General features: G+C 48.7%; 1 protein-coding gene across 18 annotated transcripts in view; it reads right to left on the reverse strand.

Moving 5' to 3' along the window:
* DTNB (dystrobrevin beta) overlaps positions 1-19,353 on the reverse strand; it is a 201,932-nt gene that overhangs the window by 13,129 nt on the left and 169,450 nt on the right. For all 18 annotated transcript variants that reach the window (XR_014581891.1, XR_014581892.1, XR_014581893.1 and 15 more), the window contains one exon: positions 2,367-2,526. Coding sequence is in view for 14 of the 18 variants with exons in the window: in XM_083829783.1 (XP_083685909.1) it covers positions 2,367-2,526 (160 nt within the window). In the remaining 4 variants the exon portion in view is untranslated. The remainder of the gene's footprint in view (positions 1-2,366; positions 2,527-19,353) is intronic.

The following is a 19,353-nucleotide window of genomic DNA, read 5'->3' on the forward strand; positions in this document are numbered from 1 at the left end:
TACAATCTGTTTGGTTCTGAGGTATACCATCAGTTCTGGGAAGTTTATTTTCATGGGCTCTTTGTTTCAAAAAGGAGAACATCCAACAAAAGTATTTGACATTAATATTCACCACCTTCCCTATCCAGCAAGAAATATTCTCATGAATGAGAAAACACCACCTCCAGTTTGTGATAGCATATGATCCAAGTTGTCATCTTTTATGGAAATAAGCAGCTCGGCCTCTGGAAGATGTAGAGCACTCTTGATTAATGCAGAGAACCAAGACATTAGAAAGTCTACAGCACCCTGGCACTATTGGCTCTAAGATGTGAAATATCTCATGGGGTTTCTCATGGAGTACCAAGGGGTCCATGGGAAGACTTGCTGCCCTTTGGGTGTCTCTGCCCACAAACGGATGAAGTCCTTGCCAGCACATTAGAGAGATGTGCATTTTCTGTCCTTTCTTTTGTTGTCAACAAGTGAATTATAAAATAGATATGTGGGTGTCAGTCTCCAGAAACGTGGTTGGGGAAGGTCTACTTGAAAATAACTCTCGTTAGGAGTTCAGTCAATAGAGAGGCCAGGCTACAGTATGAGAAGTCCATAGAGCTAAGTGCAGAAGTTGCTACTCATAAAGGTAAAATAAAACATATCTTCTGCATGCATCCATCTGGATATTCTTTCCCAAGACAAAACTGTACCAGAGTTTCTCAGAGCCCAGTGATTCAGAAGCAAACTCCGTGTTTGTCAAAGGTACCCGGGGAGATCAGGTCCTGGACCTCCTTCTCAGAGCTCTACGTTCCAGACTGTTTCGGGAGTATTACAGATGAAGAGTCCTGGACCAAAATGGGCAAAAGAAAGGAAGAGAGCACACGAAACCTAAGTGACACCACTCCTGAGAAATACAGAATACGGGCACCCATTCCTACTGGGAATGGCTTCTTTTGCTATGAGCAGAGTTGAAGAAGGTAGGACTGAAAAACAACTAATTTACTCCTTTGCAGAGATGGCTCCCTGAAGGTAAAAATCTCTTATTTGCCAAATTTCTTGACATCAGACTGACAGTCATGTCTTTGCTTGCCTTCTTCCAACATTCCCCGAGGATGGAGCTTCCATTCTTCCTCCTCTCCAGTAGGTGAGGAAGAGGCAGAGATCTGGATTGAGTGGAACGTTTCTGTTTCATCTAGTCGTCTTCAAATTCTGAAGCACTTCTTGAGCCGACAATGGCTTTGACATGTAAAAGTTTAACTTTTGAAATGCGTGACTGCAGAAGATTATTTTTTTTTTGTAAAAAGCAACAGCAGCTAAGTATAAACTCGCACTACCTACAGAAGTTGGGGAATAAAAATATGTATGTTAACTGCTGCCCTGGTTTTCTTCAAATCACTATAAGCTGTATTATTTGCAAATGGACATTTGATCCAACCACATTGATTTTACCGAAGAAGTGTAAGTTGTATAAGACCTTACAAGGAGGGGAATAGAGCTGAAACAGCCTGATAATCCAGCATTTCTTATATCTATTTACAGAGCAGTTGGCAACAATGAGTTTAGGCCAAAAAGTGGCAAGTTTTTTCAAATGTGTGGGGCATAACATCTAGAGAAGATGCAAAGGAACAAGGAACTCTGATCCTTGGCAAGAATTGGGGAAAGGGAGCAAGAAAAAGCACAGTCACAGAATCACAGAATCTACTAGGTTGGAAAAGACCTTCAGGATCATCAAGTCCAACCAGTATTTATACAATGTACCTGTGTCCTTCTGCTTCTTCATTATGGTCCCCCCACACTTCCCTTCTCTGTTCCGTTTCCCCATACTCAGCAGTTTTTCCCTTCTTCTCCCTCCAAGGGCTGCGGCACTCCTGTGCCCATGGCAGGCAGCGTGCCGGATGGCAGATGTGCGCAGCAGCCGACTGCTCTGTCAGGAACAGTCCTCACCGACTGGTGCTGCAGAACGTCAGCTTCCTTTGTGCTTCACAACGAGCAAGCAGGTGAGAAACTGAGCTGAACCCTCCGGGGAGAAGGGCTGCTTGCTTTCTCTGCTTTTAGTCATTAAACTGCCTTTTCCCTCCAACTTCTCTCTCACAAATCCTAGAACAGTTCAACCAGCGGATGCGCAAATCTGTTCAGTTTTTAATGTCTAACCATTAAATTACTTGTGGGCATAACTTTCTGGGATGGAAGAGCCCTTCCCTGGAGGGCAGCTCATGCTCACAGAAATAACTTCATTAAATCGTAAAGATTAGAAACATGCCCCCGGTATATTTGGTCTGAAGCAGAGGAAAGGGGCTCGTAACTACTGTCTCAGGACCGGCAAGTTAGGTTTACATTGCATGTGGTGACAACAGGACTGCCCTCGGTGTGGCTCTGCTCTGTGTGATGCTCACCTTGCGTGAAAGCTTCCTGCACGTCCCCCCCGACACCTGCGAGTGAGTCCTGGGGGACGTGCGTTGGGGTAGAGCCGGCGGAGGTGGATCTGACGGGCATGGGCATGGGGCGGCTCGCTCCGTGGGTGGGTGACGAGTGTGCCGAGCCTGCTGCTTGTGCCTGCATGGGAAACACCAGACACAGTTTCCAAATTTTAAACTTTTTTGGGTCAATGTCTAAAAATAATCATGTTAAAAAAAAAAAAAAAGAAAAAAAAAAGGAAAAGCATGCATCAGGGAAGACGCTTCACCAAAACACCTTCGGTTTGAGTGATGTGAGGCATGACTGTCAGGTGCTGGATTCCTCCCCATGCAGCTGGGGGACCCAAGGCAGTGGCACGATGTGCCAGGCTGCCTACCCTGGGTTGTTCTGCACCTGCGCTCCTGCAGGCAACAGTGAGAACTCTCCGTGGTGGCAGTGAGGTGCTGCTGAAGGACCATCCCTGTCCTGCTGCAGGGCCCCGTGGCGCTGCCTGTCCTCTCTCCACCTGGCCTGCTTTACACACACCCTGATGAGAGTTGCAGAACCCATAGGCCTGCTGATTGGGTCAGGAACCAACATTTGCTATGGACAAGCCCCCAGATGTCCACTGTTAGACGAAACAAAGACAAGAAGTTGGGCAACCTATTGAAAGAATGGTGAGAGCACGGCTTTGCAAGGTGCAGATAACATTCAGAAAGCAAACAGCAAATGCGTGACGAGTGGCTGACCAAACCCACAAGTGCCATGCAAGTGATTTATTAATATTTGCACAGGAAGTTCACATATGTGCCTAAAGTCATTAAAAAAAAAATATGTCTTTTTCCGGTCAGACTTTAACAGCCAGACTGGCCAAAGCTACCTCGGGCTCTGCAGTGCTGCTGGGAGCCTTGCGAGTGGCTCTGCAACACAGATGGCGAGTGACGGTCCCTAGGGGCTTTCCCAGCCCCATGGGATGGCTGGGGCTGGGGGCACCCCTGGGTGCTCCGGCACCCGCCCGGCCCAGCAGTGCTGCCTGAGGGGCAGGGGGAGCCGCCGGGGCTCCGGGCTGGGCCCGGGGCCTCTGGGCCCGGCCCTGGGCACCGCCGAGCAGAGCCCGGCTCCGGCCTCTCCGCACCTCCCTGCGGGTCCTGACGGCCATGGGGGAGCTCCCCCGGAGCCTCCTCTGCTCCAGGCCGAGCAGCCCCAGCTCTCGCAGCCTCTCCTCACAGCACGGGGGCTCCGGGCCCGGCAGCACCCTGGGGGCCCCGGCCTGGGCTCTCCCCGCCGGGCCCAGCTCTCTCTGTGCTGGGGGACCCAGGACTTAATGTGCACTCACAGTACATAGAATTTCATAGCAAATGTCAAACAAATATAGTTTTTTCCCTGTGAAAAAGGTTTGAAGGCTCACTGAAAGCTGCTGTAATATTCACTTGGGCAAAACTCCCTGGCTTCAGGGATAATGCTGCCCCAGCAAAGCCTCCAGAGCAGAGCCTGGAGTCAGACACTGCGGTGACGAGCAAGGACAGGAGGGGGCTGAAGGACTCGTGAGGAGAAGGTAAATACAAAGGCACACACTTGTTGGCCCCGTGCTTACAAAACAATAACCTCCCTGATGCACTTGTCGTGCCATGACAGCGACCCAGAGGCATTCGTCAAGCGGAGCAGCAACTTGGGTGCTCCACGGCACCTCCAGAGAGCTCCTCAGTGCCACCCCTGCCGCCGGCCCAGCCGGGCCCCTCGGCCCCTGCGTCACCACCGCCCAGCAGGGCAGGACATCGCCCTTCCACAGAGCATCAGCCAGATGTGAGTGTACCAGTTAACGACCTGTTATATGCTGTACGTAACCTGTTACCTGTTGTTGATAACTGAAAGAGGGCAGGTTTAGGTTAAACGTTAGGAAATCCTTCCCTCTGAGGGCGGCGAGGCCCTGGCGCAGGCTGCCCCGAGGAGCTGGGGGTGCCCCATCCCTGGCAGTGCCCAAGGCCAGGCTGGATGGGGCTGGGGGCAGCCTGGGCTGGGGGCGGGGGTCGTGCCCATGGCAGGGGTGGCACTGGAGGGGCTCTGAGGGCCCTGCCAGCCCAAACCATGCTATGGTTCTATAACCTGGTCATTCTCTGCAGCGATTTCTGTCTTTCAGCAGTCCCTACTCCCTCCTGCTCTATTGCGACACTATTAGCGATCAGGTCTGCCATGCTTTGCTAGCCATGATTTACAGTCTGTGACTGTATTTATATTTAAGCTGTGCTGCCTTTGATTAGGGGAAAGCTGCCCGTAAAATACCACACGTTAAGGACACTAAAACCGTACAGCCCCCGATTAAATCCCCATTTTGTTTGTGCCGTTCTGTTTGTCTCCTTTTTCTCTGTCCCGTGCATCGTTTGCTCCCGTTGACGTGCACCAGTTACCGGGGCAACCCGGCAGCCGGTTGTGCGTGCCGGTGGCACCGCCGCACCCGTGCAGCCGCCCCGGCGCCCGGCTTCCCGCAGCAGCACCAGGACGGACGCGGCTGGGGCCTGAAGCTGGCATTTTCGTAAAACACAACACGGAAATCCACCCGTGCACGAAGCTGTAGCTTTGAAACTGCATTAATAACACGGGGAGTTAAAGAAGTGAGCAAAATATTCTTGTGATGCTGGCATCTGCAGGGGAGATGGCTGCAGGGGGGAGATTGTCTTTCTAAGATGAAATTGTTAGCAGATAAAGGAAATGCATGCGCAACACCATCAGCTTCACTCCCCTGCACCAAAAACTGAAATACAATCCTTAAAAAAAGACCTGCACGTGTACAGAAACACTGAGTTTGCACAGAATGGTGGTAGCTGAGTGCATGGCTCTGCCGGTGGCAGTGGCTGCCTGGCCCCATGGCTCCTGCCCTCGTGGCCACGCGGCACCCACCTGGGCAGCCGCTCAGATGAGGCACAAAGACCACGCACCCACTGAGAGCAACGAGCAGGATGCAGCCCAGCATCGACACAGCAGCCAATGAGCTGGAACTCACCTTTCCCTGGCAAAAGGCTGGTGGAGGAGGTAGGAGGAATTTCACTGTTTGGAAATTTGGTCCCCAGGTCCCACCTCGCCACAATGAAACCTCAGCACACGTCCCTATTAATCCCCAGAGGCCAACTTAATGTTGGCAGGTGAGAGGGATTAAAAATGAAAAGCCTGCTAGAGACGTTATTTGGAAAAACAAGAGTGCGATTAATAGAGTAAGGCTTTGCCACTGACCAAGCTGCCAGTGGACAAATTCCAGCCTGCATGGCCAGCTTCACACTTCTCCACATCCGGCCCAGGGCATCTGCACAGATGTGCTCTCGCCTTGGACCAAAAGGAGCCCTTGGGCCCCAGGCGCTCCCACGCTGATGGGCTGGCAGCAAAGGCCAAGGCGCAGCACCCAGGCACCTCCACGTACATCAAGCCTCTGGGGGAGTCAGGGAAATCTTTTTTCCACTGCTGCTCATCTTTGAGACACGTCACCTATATTTGTATTCTTAGAATAAGTACCCAAGCACTTGAATTTTTTTTTTCAACTGCTGGGCATGCAGATGGACCGTGCCTATTTGCATATTGCAACCACTAGAGCAGAGAGGCTGGGAACGTCCCTCATCCTTGCAATGACACAGTTCCTGGAAATCTTAGTGATTTCAAGAAAAGCTTGTGACTGCATGCACAGAAAATACAGCTGAAGGGACAGCAGCTTCGGGGCAGTGCTGTGCCTCCCTGCTGTCACTGCTTCACGCATGGCCACGCCACCATGTCCAGCGACCCCAGGCAACACACCCTACAGCACCCATTAGTTGAAAGAGGATCTGAAAGTTTTCGGTTGTGAAGACTGCAGAATCACCTTCACAAGAAGCAAAACACATGTGGGCTGTCCAGGCCTGCCCACTGGGAGTGCGACTGCAGGGCTGCAGCCCACAGATGCCAAAGCTGCCCTGGTTCTGGGAGCAGCGCAGCCTCTCTGCTGGCCCACCACCAGTTGGGAGAAACAGCAGCCCCAGTTTGAGGCTTATGGCAGAAAATTGTCAAGTGTCAAGAGTGAACTTATTAGGAAAAAAATGCAGGAATTCTTCTGGAAGACATTTCTTCACTTCTTTTGACTATCAGTATAAAAGACCTGTTTTCACTGAAAGATGGAGAGGAGAACACAGGTCTCCATCAAGGCCGGGAGCAGTCACATCCCAAGCAGACAAGTCTTGATCAACGTGAAAGAGCTGGGAGGAGAAAAACAAACTGAAAAACACATCTGCTGCGGTTGCACCTCATTAAAATAACAAATGACAGGACCCTAGTGTGTCTGGCAGATAATCCTGAGTCACAGGTAGCAAGGACTGAAACTGGACACCGTCCCCAGCAGCGCAGGCTGAAGAGCAGCTTAGCTGGCCCCCTGACGCTTGCCAAAGCGCACGAAGCACTACACCTTTTTCATTAACGCAGCATCTACCAAAACACAGGTGGAAGATCAAGAGGCCTAAGCTGTACTTGCATGCACGCTGCACGTGTAGTCTTGCAGGGGCTGGCATAAAACCCTCAAAGTCTATGTCCCAATGAGGAAAGAAAGAATCAGACTTCCTTTTGGATGATTTCTTGGGAGATTGCTGAGGCCACGATGCCCATCAGGTGGCCATTTTTTTCATGAATGGAAATGAAGCCTTCACGGGTCTCAGACAGGACCTGGAGACCTGCACAAGTCTCTGGCTGCCTGGGCTGAATGAAGAGCCGAGTACTTTGGGGGACAATGATTCCTTTCTGCTCAGGGCTTGACTCTTGATACAGACCAAGCATGGATGGAGCTATTCCCAGGCCAATCCAGAAACCAGGCATCAAACACATGAAGAAAAGTGGCAACTATCACTGCAGAATTTAAAACACAGAAGTAGCACTGACATTATGGACAAAATGAACAGAAGCTTTGGGAAAGAAAGGAAGGAAGTCCACTGGACGATGGACAATGCTCTCAGACACATGGTCTGATTTTTTGGGTGGTCCTATGGGGACCCAGGAGTTGGACTCGATGATCCTTGTGGGTCCCTTCCAACTTGGGATATTCCATGATTCTGTGATTCAGGACTGAGTCCAAAGGAAATCTGTAATGACGCACTCACAGAAAGACAGGACAAGAAATATCGATTCAACCTCAGCAACAACCTCATGGTGCGCACATGGGGTGTTCACTGCTGCACGCATTTGAGAAGGCTTTACAAACATACTCTTTGGGTACTGCTGAAGCAAAAAATCCTGTTGTCTCCAGTGGCTGTACGTACTCCCACAAGAGCGTGCACACACACGAATACCTGAAGGAGAGGGACCGGGTGCTTTCCTGGCTCAGGGCTGCATGTGGTTCTCTAGCAACTGGTAATATCTAACTGCAGATTAAATAAATCTATTTTACATGTTGACCTCATTTTTCTTGTATTTTATATAGTGAATGTAGTCTCACACATGCTTGATTGTTTTCACTCTGCACTGAATGATGAGTGCTGTGGAAAAACGATGCATGTGGAAAAACGGTATATGACCTTTTAAACAACATTTGTGACGCATATACATACAGCGATCAGAAATAAGAATGTGTGAGCTATCTGTAAGCTGCCGTTTCCTAACCATTAACATTATTTGGGTCAGCCTGGGCAATAACCCTCAGCCCACGGCTCTCAGGTAGCGTTGCCTGTGGAACCCCCAGAACAGCCACAAGAAACCCAGCAATGGAACCAGAGGATGCTGGGGACACAAGCAGAACCCAAGGATGCTCATGGTGACAACGAGCCTCGTGCACAGCCTGAGCTCTCACTGTACTGCACGAAAACAGCCCTGTCCTAGAAAGCGCATTATCTACTGAGAAAGCAAGAAAGACATCTGGTACATGCAGACAAACGCGGAAGCAGAAAGGAAGAGCAGAGGAGTCCTAGCCAAAAAGGCGGTCATAACGCGAACCACAGGTGCTACGGCGCAGCGCTGGGGCTTGGCCCCGAGAAGAGGAAGCCGTGGGAGGACACGGCAGGTTTAACTGTGCCCCTGCACACGTGGGAAGGGAATGAAGACACCTGGAGGGAGCACGTGACAGTTAATGGATATGCTCAGGAATTGTTCCCAAGGCTGAATGGGAAGGCATCATTGAGGGCAATTCAATAAATCACTCTCACAGCCTTCCCTCTCCAGAGGCTGAAGGCAAAGAGAGGGAAGGAAGGAATGGGGCAAGGTCATAAATACTGGAGCTGAGGCTATTCCTGTGTTTTCTAAAGCTGTTGAAGTGAGCCTGACATGGGGCTTTTGTTTCGGCGCCTCTGCTCCCCAGCACATCCAACTGCTTCTGCAGCTTTGCCTGATGGAGAGTGGTCTGCCGGGGAGCGTGCGCAGCACGGCCCCTCTGAGGACCTGGCGCAGAGCTCACAGGAAGCTCTGGCGTTTGTAAACAGAGCAGAGGCAGATTCGTGAACAGGTTCTGACTTCAGCGGGCTATGAAGAGTAGACCGTGCTCTGCAGAACGGCAGCCTTAAAAATCCTGGGAATGGGCTTCTTGCATCTTCTTCCTGGCAACTGCACCAAGGAGGATATAGAAGATGGATTTCAATTTAGAAAAACAACTAAGGAAACCTCTGACCCAGCTCCTGAAATGTTTGGGAGCTGACTTAGATTTATTGGCTCCAGTTTATCAAGTCTTATATACAATAGCTCTGAGGTTTAACCTAAAAACCCCTCAATATTTCCTGAAAAAACATGAAGAGACAGAGCACTGGGCTGTGCATCAAAAACAGCTCAACAGAGGTACAGGAAGAAGTGACAGTAACAGCTTCTAGCATGCATACAAAATAATAGTCGCACCACCGCCTGCCTTGTTCCAGCAGTTTAACCGGAGCACCCCGCTACTCTGGTCGCCTGCCATCGGATTTTCCACAACCATTACGCCAGAGGAGAGTTTTAAAAGAGAATGGGATCACAGAATAACTGAAAAACACATGTTGGAAGGGACCTCAGGTGTCCAGCCCAACAGCCTCTACCAAGCAGGGTCAACCTCAAGGCACTGCTCGGGAGGTGCTGATCAGCCCACCTTTGGAATTCTCCCGGAAGGAAGATGCCACCTCCCTGGACAGCCTGCCCCAGATTTTAACCACTCTCAAGGGAATTTCCTTCCCACATCCAGCCAGAATCCACCCAGGCAATGTGTTCGCATCGCCTCTTGCCCTGAACCTCTGGGAGATTCTGGCCCTGCTTTATCCTCAGTCACCCATCAGAGATGGATGATCACTGCTGGATTTCCCTCGCTTCTCCCTCTTCTCTAGGCTGAGCACAACCAGCTCGTACACCACCCTGAGCAGAGGTTTTGCAGAAGCTGGACGTTAGGACATTAGGAAAAACTTCATCATGGGAAGGGTGCTGGAGCACTGGGAGAGGTCACCAGAGAGGTAGGGGACCTCTGTCCCTGGGGGTTTTCAAAATTTGCCTACCTGAAGCCAGAACTGACTTGATCTTGTTCTGGCAGCAGTCCTGCTTCGAGTGGAAGCTTGGGCTAAATACCCACAAAAGGCCTCACATTCGTACAATGTTGAGATTCTACAGATGCTTATTGAGAAATTAAGACAATTTGCTTTGCAAGAAATATACATTGATTTTAATGTACTTTATTATCTAGCCAAGTCCTCCGAATAGATTAAAATAAATGGGATTGTGTATGCATATAAAAAAAGAGCTAACAGTTTTTAGATAAATGATTTAGACAAGTAAACATCTCATCATGCCCCAAATAACTAACTCCAGACAATACTGCAGAAATGGAACACAAATGAGAATATGAACACATGGCCTACAAGTCTCATTTTTTGTTCTGCGTATTTGCTGTAGGAAATTAAGGAAATCAGACAATGTCAAACAGCATCCAAGAAAAAGCGGGGATCTGCATTAGAGAGTGAAATGGGAATGGGCTTTTCATCTGCATATCGTGCACACTCAGTTCCTAATTCACATTTACCGCGCTCTCCTTTGTCTTTATTTAAGAATCACACAGTGGCTCTTGAGTCTGGCTTCCTCACGTCGAGTACCACGAGGCTCATGCTGAAGAGCTTTTATCACATCCACTGTCAGTAAACGGGGCGCCTCGGCCTGTACTGCACTTCCTTGCCACTCTCCCCATCGCCTGCTCCTATCCCCGAGGCCCTGTCCCCCCTTTTCAAGTACTGCTGACACCACCATGCTCAAACGCGCAGGGTGACCCCCGCAAACATCATCGCGTGTACTGTGACCACAGAACATCTTGCAGCAGGGAAGAAAAATCTTGCTTTCTGCATGTTTCACCAAAAAGCTGGCAAGTAGGAAATCAAGTTATTCTTTCCATGGATGTATAGGTCATCCGTCTAGCCTACATCATCTGTGTTTAAAATTTCACACATATACAATCCAAAAGCCGCAGCGCCCTTGCATTCCTTTGCTCATTTTGGGGCTGAGCCAACTCAATAAATAGCATCGAGGAGCCTGAAAACAACTAGCTGAGATGCTCCTTGTGCTGAGGTTAATTTTGTTTAGAAACGCCTTGAAATATTGGGGAAATTTATGAGCACTGAAGAGTACAAATATTTTACTAAGCGGAATATTATGGACTACCACAGGCAGGTTAGCCAGACAGCAGTACAGACAGCAATCCAACAAACTAGTAAAACCAAGAAGTTTTTAGCCTATGAGGAATAAACAACAGAGGTGTAGTGGGCGTCAGACAACACGGTCTTCCTGCAAAGAGACCTTGTCATGTGAGACTTTTACAGAATCACAGAATATCCTGAGTTGGAAGGGACCCACAAGGATCATTGAGTCCAACTCCTGGCTCCACACAAGTTTACCCAAAAATTCAGACCATATGATTGAGAGCACAGTCCAAATGCTGCTTAAACTCTGACAGGCTCGGTGCTGTGACTACGTCCCTGGGGAGCCTGTTCCAGTGCACGACAACCCTCTCGGTGAAGAACCTCTTCCTGATATCCAGCCTGAACCTCCCCTTCCGCAGTTTGACACCACACAGACTCTGCATAAAAAAAGGGAAAAGACAACTGAGAGGCTGGCAGAAATGCACCACTGGCAGGCACTTCTCATCCTCGAGAGGCCCACCAGCACCGGGGGCTCTGAGGAGCCAAGCTGAGGTCTTCACCACCGCTGTAAACTCAGTAACAAATTTTCTGCTGGCCCAGAGGTGCCTTCAGTTTGTCCTTCATAGCGGCGCGCTGCCCGAGGCCTGCCTGATGCCCTGCAGCTGTGTGCCGGCTCCTCCACCCGACCTCTTGCTCGCACCATCTCCCCCATCTTTGTTTTGTGGTTTTTTTTTTTTTTGGTGTGCACTGCGGTGTCCTGCCTGTCCATCCCCACCGCTGGGGCAGGAGCAGCCCCTTTGTGGACATTCCTGGTCTGCGCACGCAGACACATCCAGAGTGGGCTGGAGCATCTCCTCCTGACGAAGCCCGTCGTAGCATCAGCATGCTGAAAAGCTACAGAAAACTTTGCAGCTATTACCACTGAAGAAACAAAAATAGCTTGTGTTTAGTGTAATTTCAGGTGCTTTTTCTGCAGTCAAGAATTACAAAAGCTGCTGTTTACAAAGGTGAAGGGCTGAGATAGGACGCTACTCGCTGACACAGCCTGCTCTGATTGGCCTGAAATGAACAGAAACACAGAAAAACAGAGCTGTAGGAAAACATCCAGTCCACCCCTTCCACCACAGCTGGACCCACTCTTCATAATCCCTTCCTGACAAATGTTTATCCAAAATGCTCTTACAAACCTCTTCATTCAGATTTTCCTAAAGTATAAATGAAATTCCTAAATGAAATTTTCAGCAACTGAAGCCTGCTGCACGGCCCGGCCCCGCTGGATGAGGACATCAGCACTTCCCCTCTCCTTGCAGTTGTCTTCTACATATTTGAAGACTTCTAAAACTTGCTCTCAGTCTTTCTCTTCTCTGGAGTAAACAGCATGGATCCTTTAGCCTTTGATGAATCAGAGAAGGCAAGCTTCCTCTTGATCTTCTCTGGACTTGCTGCATCTGTTTGGAAAGCTGGTGCCCAGAACTAGACCTCCTGTTTCAGGTCAGACCACAGCGAAGGTCCACGGAAGGAGAGGCTGTTCTGTGTGCCTAGAGAGCCCCAAAGGATTTTTTTTTTTTTAAAAATATCATGACATTGACTTATATTCATGCTGTGACCCCCAGGTGCAGAATGGTTCTCATTCTAGTTGCTCTGTTTTTTGTACTTACTTAGCTGACTTCACTGCCCAAATAGTTTGTACACACTGAAATCCAATTTCTTTTTTTCTTTTCCCTCCAAATATTCCTGCAATTTTTCAGGATAATTTTGAATTCTTACCCCGTTCCCTAAAGCCCCTGCAATCTTCTCCTGCTAGATGCTATGAGCACACCCAAGTCCCTTGCAGGAAGACTGAATAGTAATTAATTCAGGACAGAAATAATGAACTACAGAGGAATTTCAATTTACACTTCTTTCTATTCTAACAGGAAAACCTTGACAACTGACCTTGGAGATAACTTCTCCAACCAAATTTGAAGCTGCTTTGCATTAAGCTCATCAAGCCCATGCTGCTTCAGCACTACAGAACAGAAAGAAAGCAAGAGTTTGTTTGTTCCAGAGCCACCTGTGGCATCACAGAGGAGAGCTACGGCAGCTATGCTTACAGTTAGCTGCTTTTTTCTAGTACAGACACATTTGAATTGCTTTAACCTGTGATGCAAATTTGGACCCCATTAGGCCAGTTTGGCACAAGGTCTTGTCCTTACAGCTTTCACAGAGAAACCAGGCAGAGGTGAGGAGCACGGCCACAAAAGCAGGCACTGCCGCAGCTTGCTGGTACTGATTCTTGTTTCACCGAAGCAGCGCTGGCGCCATCCTGCCCTGTCCTGTTCTGCAGCCTCTGGACGCGGCAGACAGCACACCTGCAACCAAAGCGCACAGTCCTGCTGTTTGATGGCAGCGTCGGGGTTGTGCGGGCTGAAACTCCGTGCAGGACCTGCAGGGGCACTGCTCTGCTCAGCGTCATGGCCGCATTCAGGCTATGATTTCCCCTTAAGGTATTTCACCAGAATTTAGGTCTGTATTGCCATTTGTGGTTTTCCTTTTTACTAGTGCTTTAAAAATTGTTTATGTTAACCCGAAGTGGAGAAAAAAATTCCTTTGAGTGCTACAGGTGAAGCTGCTGCTGCCTCTGCTTGAATAACTCCAACCAGGTTGAAGCATGTGCCAAAAATAATTCAACCCCCTCTCTGCAAATATACTTTCGGGAAAATATTTAAAACAGAAAATAAAGTCACTGAACTCAGATCCCCTACCAATCAGTCCTGTTAACCTTATTCGTGTAGGAAAATTAAATTTTATCTTCCTCTGTGGCACATTAGCCAGGGCTATCTGCTCACACAGGCCTTACGCTTCCTGCCTCCCTTTTACGCATTACAGTAAAATCGACGAGAACAATCACGTAAAGGCACACATAAAAAGCTTATTAGTGCGGCCGGCTAATAACCTTTCTGAAGCGTTGCTAAAATCCCCCATCTAAACCCCAGTGCAGGGCTGTTATCATGGCAACGAGCAAGCGCCGCGCCGGTGCCCGGCGCATGGCTGGCGGCCAGGGAGCAGATGGCTCGCGCGGACGATTCCTGTCCGGCTGCAGCGCCTCCAAATGCAACACGCCCCGGCCCCGCCACTGCTGATTTTTGGAAACGCTGCTGATGTGCTGCACCGAGAAACAGTGAGAGAGAAGTGCTGTGCATGGAGAGGAGAGGGTACTGCACAACGGGGCTCTGGCACCCTGCAGCATCAGCGTGTGCGTGGACCTACCCGTATAAAACGCATATATAGCGATACACACATGCAGAGAGGGCTCGCGTGCGGGAATGCATTGCAAATCCTCACAGCCAGCACTGCTCTGTTTTGGATCTCCATCAGGGCCGGGCGTTTCGGCAATGCACAGCTGCCTGATCGAACGGCACGGCAGAAAGGCCAGGCAGTGCAGGGATGACTGCAGCACACCATTTGCATTTAATTGTTCGAAACCCACGTAATTAGATTAAATACACAAAACCACACAGCAATACCGTGTGGGCTGCGGGACAGGCAATCCGGCAACGAGGTCATGCAGGGAAGAGGGGCCACAACTGCACAGCGCAGCAGCCTTTGCTGCTAAATCCTAGTGTTAATTAACAACGGCTAAATTGCTCTTGAAGAAGGTAGCTCTCCCCTCCTCACTGCAGTGCCAGCCCTCGCAGAGGCTGCAGCACAGCTACAATCTCCGGTGCCAAATCCAAATGGCATTGTGGGAGCCCCCATCTCCCATCCCAGGGGCAAGGCCCCCCTCCTTGAAATGCCCCAGAGCTGGTGGGGCCGCCGTGCAGGGAGCTGCTAATCCTGCAGCAGCAGGGCACGACTCATTGCATCCTGCTGCCAAATTGGTAGATATCTAGCCTCAGCGTTATTTCCACTGCTGTTCTGGCAACGTTATTATATTACTCAGCTCTTTTTCCAATTTGCTTTTTCAGCTTTAATTCTAATGCACAGATAACCCATTGCTTCAGGACAACTGTTTTATGCATCTTCACCGCCACTGCTCCGGGACACGAATCCTTCAAGCCGACCTCTGTCTGGGGCAGGAGCGCCGTGCGCCTGTGTGCAGCCAGCCCGCACCCCTGCCTCCTCCTGGCACGCGGGCAGGGTGCACTGCTCAGCAGAGCCACGCGTGCTTCTTGCAGCGTTAGCACTGTGCCTCAGGAAGTTGAAGGGCAGCGAGGGTGATTCTCACTGAATTACGGCAGTGGAAGGCGGGGAGGAAGAAGAGGAAGCTCCACTGGACTCTTCCATTGGTCAGAGCTAGAAAAATAAACAAGCACGTCCTCCAGCAGTTACCACTAAACAACAAATGCTTATATACCAGTAAAACACAGCAGAAGGTGTGATGGCTGTCAGTGACTCCTGCCCTCCTGGTGGCAGCTTGGTGCCAAGGCTGCCTCCCTCTGCCGCTGGCCTCCCTGCTCGCCTCCAGCTGCCGCCCGGGCTCCCCGGAGCAGGTCCGCTCCCAGCCCCAGCGCGAGATAGCCGTTTGAACTCCTTCATTCATGAAACGTTGTTTGTTTTCATTCCTCTCGATCCCCCCAGCTGTGGGATATAGAGCAGGGATCAGGAAACAATAAAATCTTGGTTACCACACAGAATGCCTTCTTTTTCCTAGCTTCTTTCAAAGCCTGACATTTTTGCTTTCATCCACCATTTCCACAGTTATGGGGCATGTGCTGTCTCCCCTTCCAGCAGGGCCTCATGCAGGGATTCAGTCACTGCACTCAATATGTACCAGATTGTTCCCTTCACCAGCATCGAGTATTTCCTCCAGTCCCGCCCGGCTTGCTCTCTCACTTGCAGTGGTTCCCAGGACTCTTACAGTTTCAATTCCCACATGATTTCCCTGGTGGACTTGTATTACGAAGACTAAAAGCAAGTGTTATCTTTCAAAATTATCTGAGTTTTGTTTTCAGGCGTCTCAGCTGGCACTTTTATCCCTTTAACTCGTTGGCAATCTAACGTGGCTGGAAAGCTTTCCACCTTGGCTCCGGAGGCGATCAAAGCAGCTCTGCCCCAGCACTCTCCCGCAGGAGCCTCCTAGGGCGTCAGCCCACAGCACCGGCCGTGGCGAGGGTCTGCTGGGGGCGAGACTGTCGTGTTTTGGTTCTGGATGCACACAGAGAGCTCTGAGCAACTGATCGCTGTCTTCCGTGGCGGATCAGGAATTTCTCTGTTCTTGCCAAAACAGGAGACAGCCATTACTAGGGTACACACTGAGAGCCGCAGGTCCAGGTTCCCAACTGTTGCACAAAATGGCTAGAAACATTCACCCAAGCTGAGCAGGCAGCCCTGCACGACCAGAAGGACAAAGGCACTTTCAGTGCAACTGTGACTTTCAGCACAGTTATTCCATGGCAGCAGCACAACGAGAGCTGTACTGATTACTGCAGGTCACACACAGGCAGAAGCCGCCTAGAAAATCTCCACAAAGTATTTGGACCCAGTCCTTAGCAGGGCAGGCTGCTGTGAGTGTACCCCGTGGGGAAGGCGTCCTGGCTGCGTGGTGTCTCCAGGACCAAGGGCTTGCCTCCAAGGGTCTCCGTGATTTGAGGCCACCAACGGGCCCAGCCCAGCCTGTGGCACCACCGAGCAGCAGGAAGGAAACAAATCTAGAGACTACAGTAACCGGCACATCACAGCCCATCTAAGCACGCAATTCATCCCTGACATTTTGCTCACGGAGATCCATTTCTTTCTCCCTGAGCACGAGCAGGGTGGCTCTGCCTAAAGCTTAAGAAAAGAGAAGTGTTATTTTTGGTAGTTCTTGGACAGGATATACGGACTACGATGATGGATGCCACCCAATTAAAGAGCTTATGGGATAACTACCAGAACTAATGGGTCCCTGAGCAGATCCAGCTTTTAAAGCCATCGATTAAATTCTTGGTAATAAGAGTATAAAGTTAAGAAGACGGTATATAAAACAAGTTTGCACATGAATTTCTAAGCAGGCAAGGGCATGTGACTTGCAAAAAAGTTGGACACAGACCATAGTTCCGCCTAAATATATGACAGATATTGACAACAAAGAAGTACCTTTGTAATCCTGCATGAGCTACGTTCTCTTTTTTCAGACCAGGAAAAAAAGCTTCCAAAGCCTGCAACTTCCAGGGCCGTGTCAGACAGAAAGATACACATATTGAAGCACAAACTTCAACAACGCACCCAAAGAATAAAGTCATTTTGGTCAGCCTGATGTGATAATCATTGCATGCAGGCAAACAAGGCAAACAAGCATGCGAGAAGTTGAAAAGACGGACTGTTCATTTGTGACCATGAGACAGATGTGCCAAATCTTCAAGGCAGAGCACAGAGTCGTTACACGATGCTCAAAAAATGAACCAGCAAGGAATCTGCCTGAGGCATCATGCAATAACAGGTTACAGGAGATAAACCTGGTATTTGGTTTTGCTCTCTGAAACAGTTGTCAACACAGGTCAACCAGCGAGGCAGAGTTGTGATGATTTGTGGTTATCTATCGCCATAAAAGAGAGAAGAAAATGGGTTCTGCTGAAAGACAACCTGCAGGCTGGAGGATACAAGTGGAATTCCTCAAGGATTCATCTATTTAATATTCTAATTATGTGCACAAAAATAACTGCACTCTAATGAAACTTCCTGATGACATAAAGGTTAGGATGAATCATTAATACAGGGGAAGATCAGAATATTACAGATGAAGAACGGGATGAACTTCAGGCTCAGAACAATAGCAACAGCACGGCGTACAGCGCATGGTGTTTGGCCATGCCCGATGGCAGCAAGCGAGGCCGGCAGACAGGAGAGCCCTGGAACACAGATGGTCCCAGGACAGGAACTAGTGACTGGCTCCCATCACACGTTACTAATTACCGGGTAAGTGCTAGTTACCAGGGCACTGTAGCCAGGCAGGCCACGCTAGGATACACTCCCAAGGTATTACCAGTAATAAGCCCTCGCCTCTATTCTAATGTACAAAATATGGGTGAGACACCCTGCAGAACACCGTGTACAGCTCTGGTTCTTCCCGTGTCACAAAGAGGAACTCAAAACGGAAAAGGAGAAAACTGGGGGAGACATGAATTTTTTCCAGCTTAGAAAGAGTAAAAAATACAATTGCTGCCTAAGAACAATGGTGTTGTGAAGACCTGGATATAAAAATATCAAAAGTTATTTGGGTATCCAAAAGTAGGAGTCCAAAGAAGAAGCAAAAGAAATAGAAACTGTGGTTAACAAGAGAGTAGAACCTGGCAGCACTGGCACTCTGACTGCAAAACATTTGTGTGCTTGGAACCTTAAAATCCAACATTTTCCCATTTAGGAAAGGTGAAGAATGTAAAGACAAAAAGATGTGCGTGGGTGGTAGCACATCTTCTTAAATGTTTTTCATTCAGTTACAGAACTCTGGGATCCTGAATGCAATGGATCAGTGAGATAACTGATACAGATGAAGAGTGCTAATGCAAAAACCAAGTATCACAGCAAATGGGAGCGGGATGAGCTCTTCTTTAGGCAACTACTTGCAAAGCACATAAGTGAAGTTGCATGGTTTTGGAGGATTTAAATTTGAGATGGGTCTACAAGTGTTCCTTTAGAAACACTGGTAGTGTTTAGGAAGGTTAGAAATTACAATTTTCTTCTACAAAGTACACCATACTTCATGGTGGTGAACCAAGACAAAATGACTGATGCTGGGGAAATTGGTAGTTGTTCTGGGACCAGATTTTATGACCTGATTACTGTACAGTGTTTCAGTATTCAGCGCACTGTTCTCTGGAGATACTTATCTTTAAAGGCAGCAGGATGAATAACTTGAAACTAAGAGTCCCTGAAGAGTTGCTTGAAGAGGTTTTTGGCCTACTGATACCCATTTTAATAAATCTTGAAGTAACAGGGAAATTCCAAATGGTATATTAGCATTTACCTTGGTAATATTAAAAAGGAAAATCAGAATGATTGGGTAGCTAAGACCAGATAGCCTAACATTAAAAACAGGAAAAATAATAGAAAAGCTGAGAAGAGAAAATAACAACAAAAATTAAAGGATTATAACTAATGGTCATTAGCAAGACCTTTCAGTGGGCTGCTGTGGCAAAAGGGAAGTGTAGTCAGTAAGTAATTAAGGTGCTAATGGCGATGATATTGCAGAATCTGAGGAAAATACTTCTGGATACTACATTGTAAAACAAAGAGTGAGAAGGAGAAGGTGCTGAGGAGAAAAAAAGCCAAGCAGAGGCATTATTTAAAGATTTGTAAAGATGACTGATAGTGGCGGGTTAGGATACCTCTACCTTCTTAACTTATCCAAAAAGTAATTAAGAGCTGATTTTATCTAAATAGGTGGGTATATTCACCAGATGAAAATACAGAATACCAGAGGTGTTTAATCTAGCCAGGAAAGGTAAAATCAAACCCA

This window comes from Anser anser (assembly GCF_964211835.1).
Source record: "Anser anser genome assembly, chromosome: 3".
Classification (NCBI taxonomy): Eukaryota; Metazoa; Chordata; class Aves; order Anseriformes; family Anatidae; genus Anser; species Anser anser.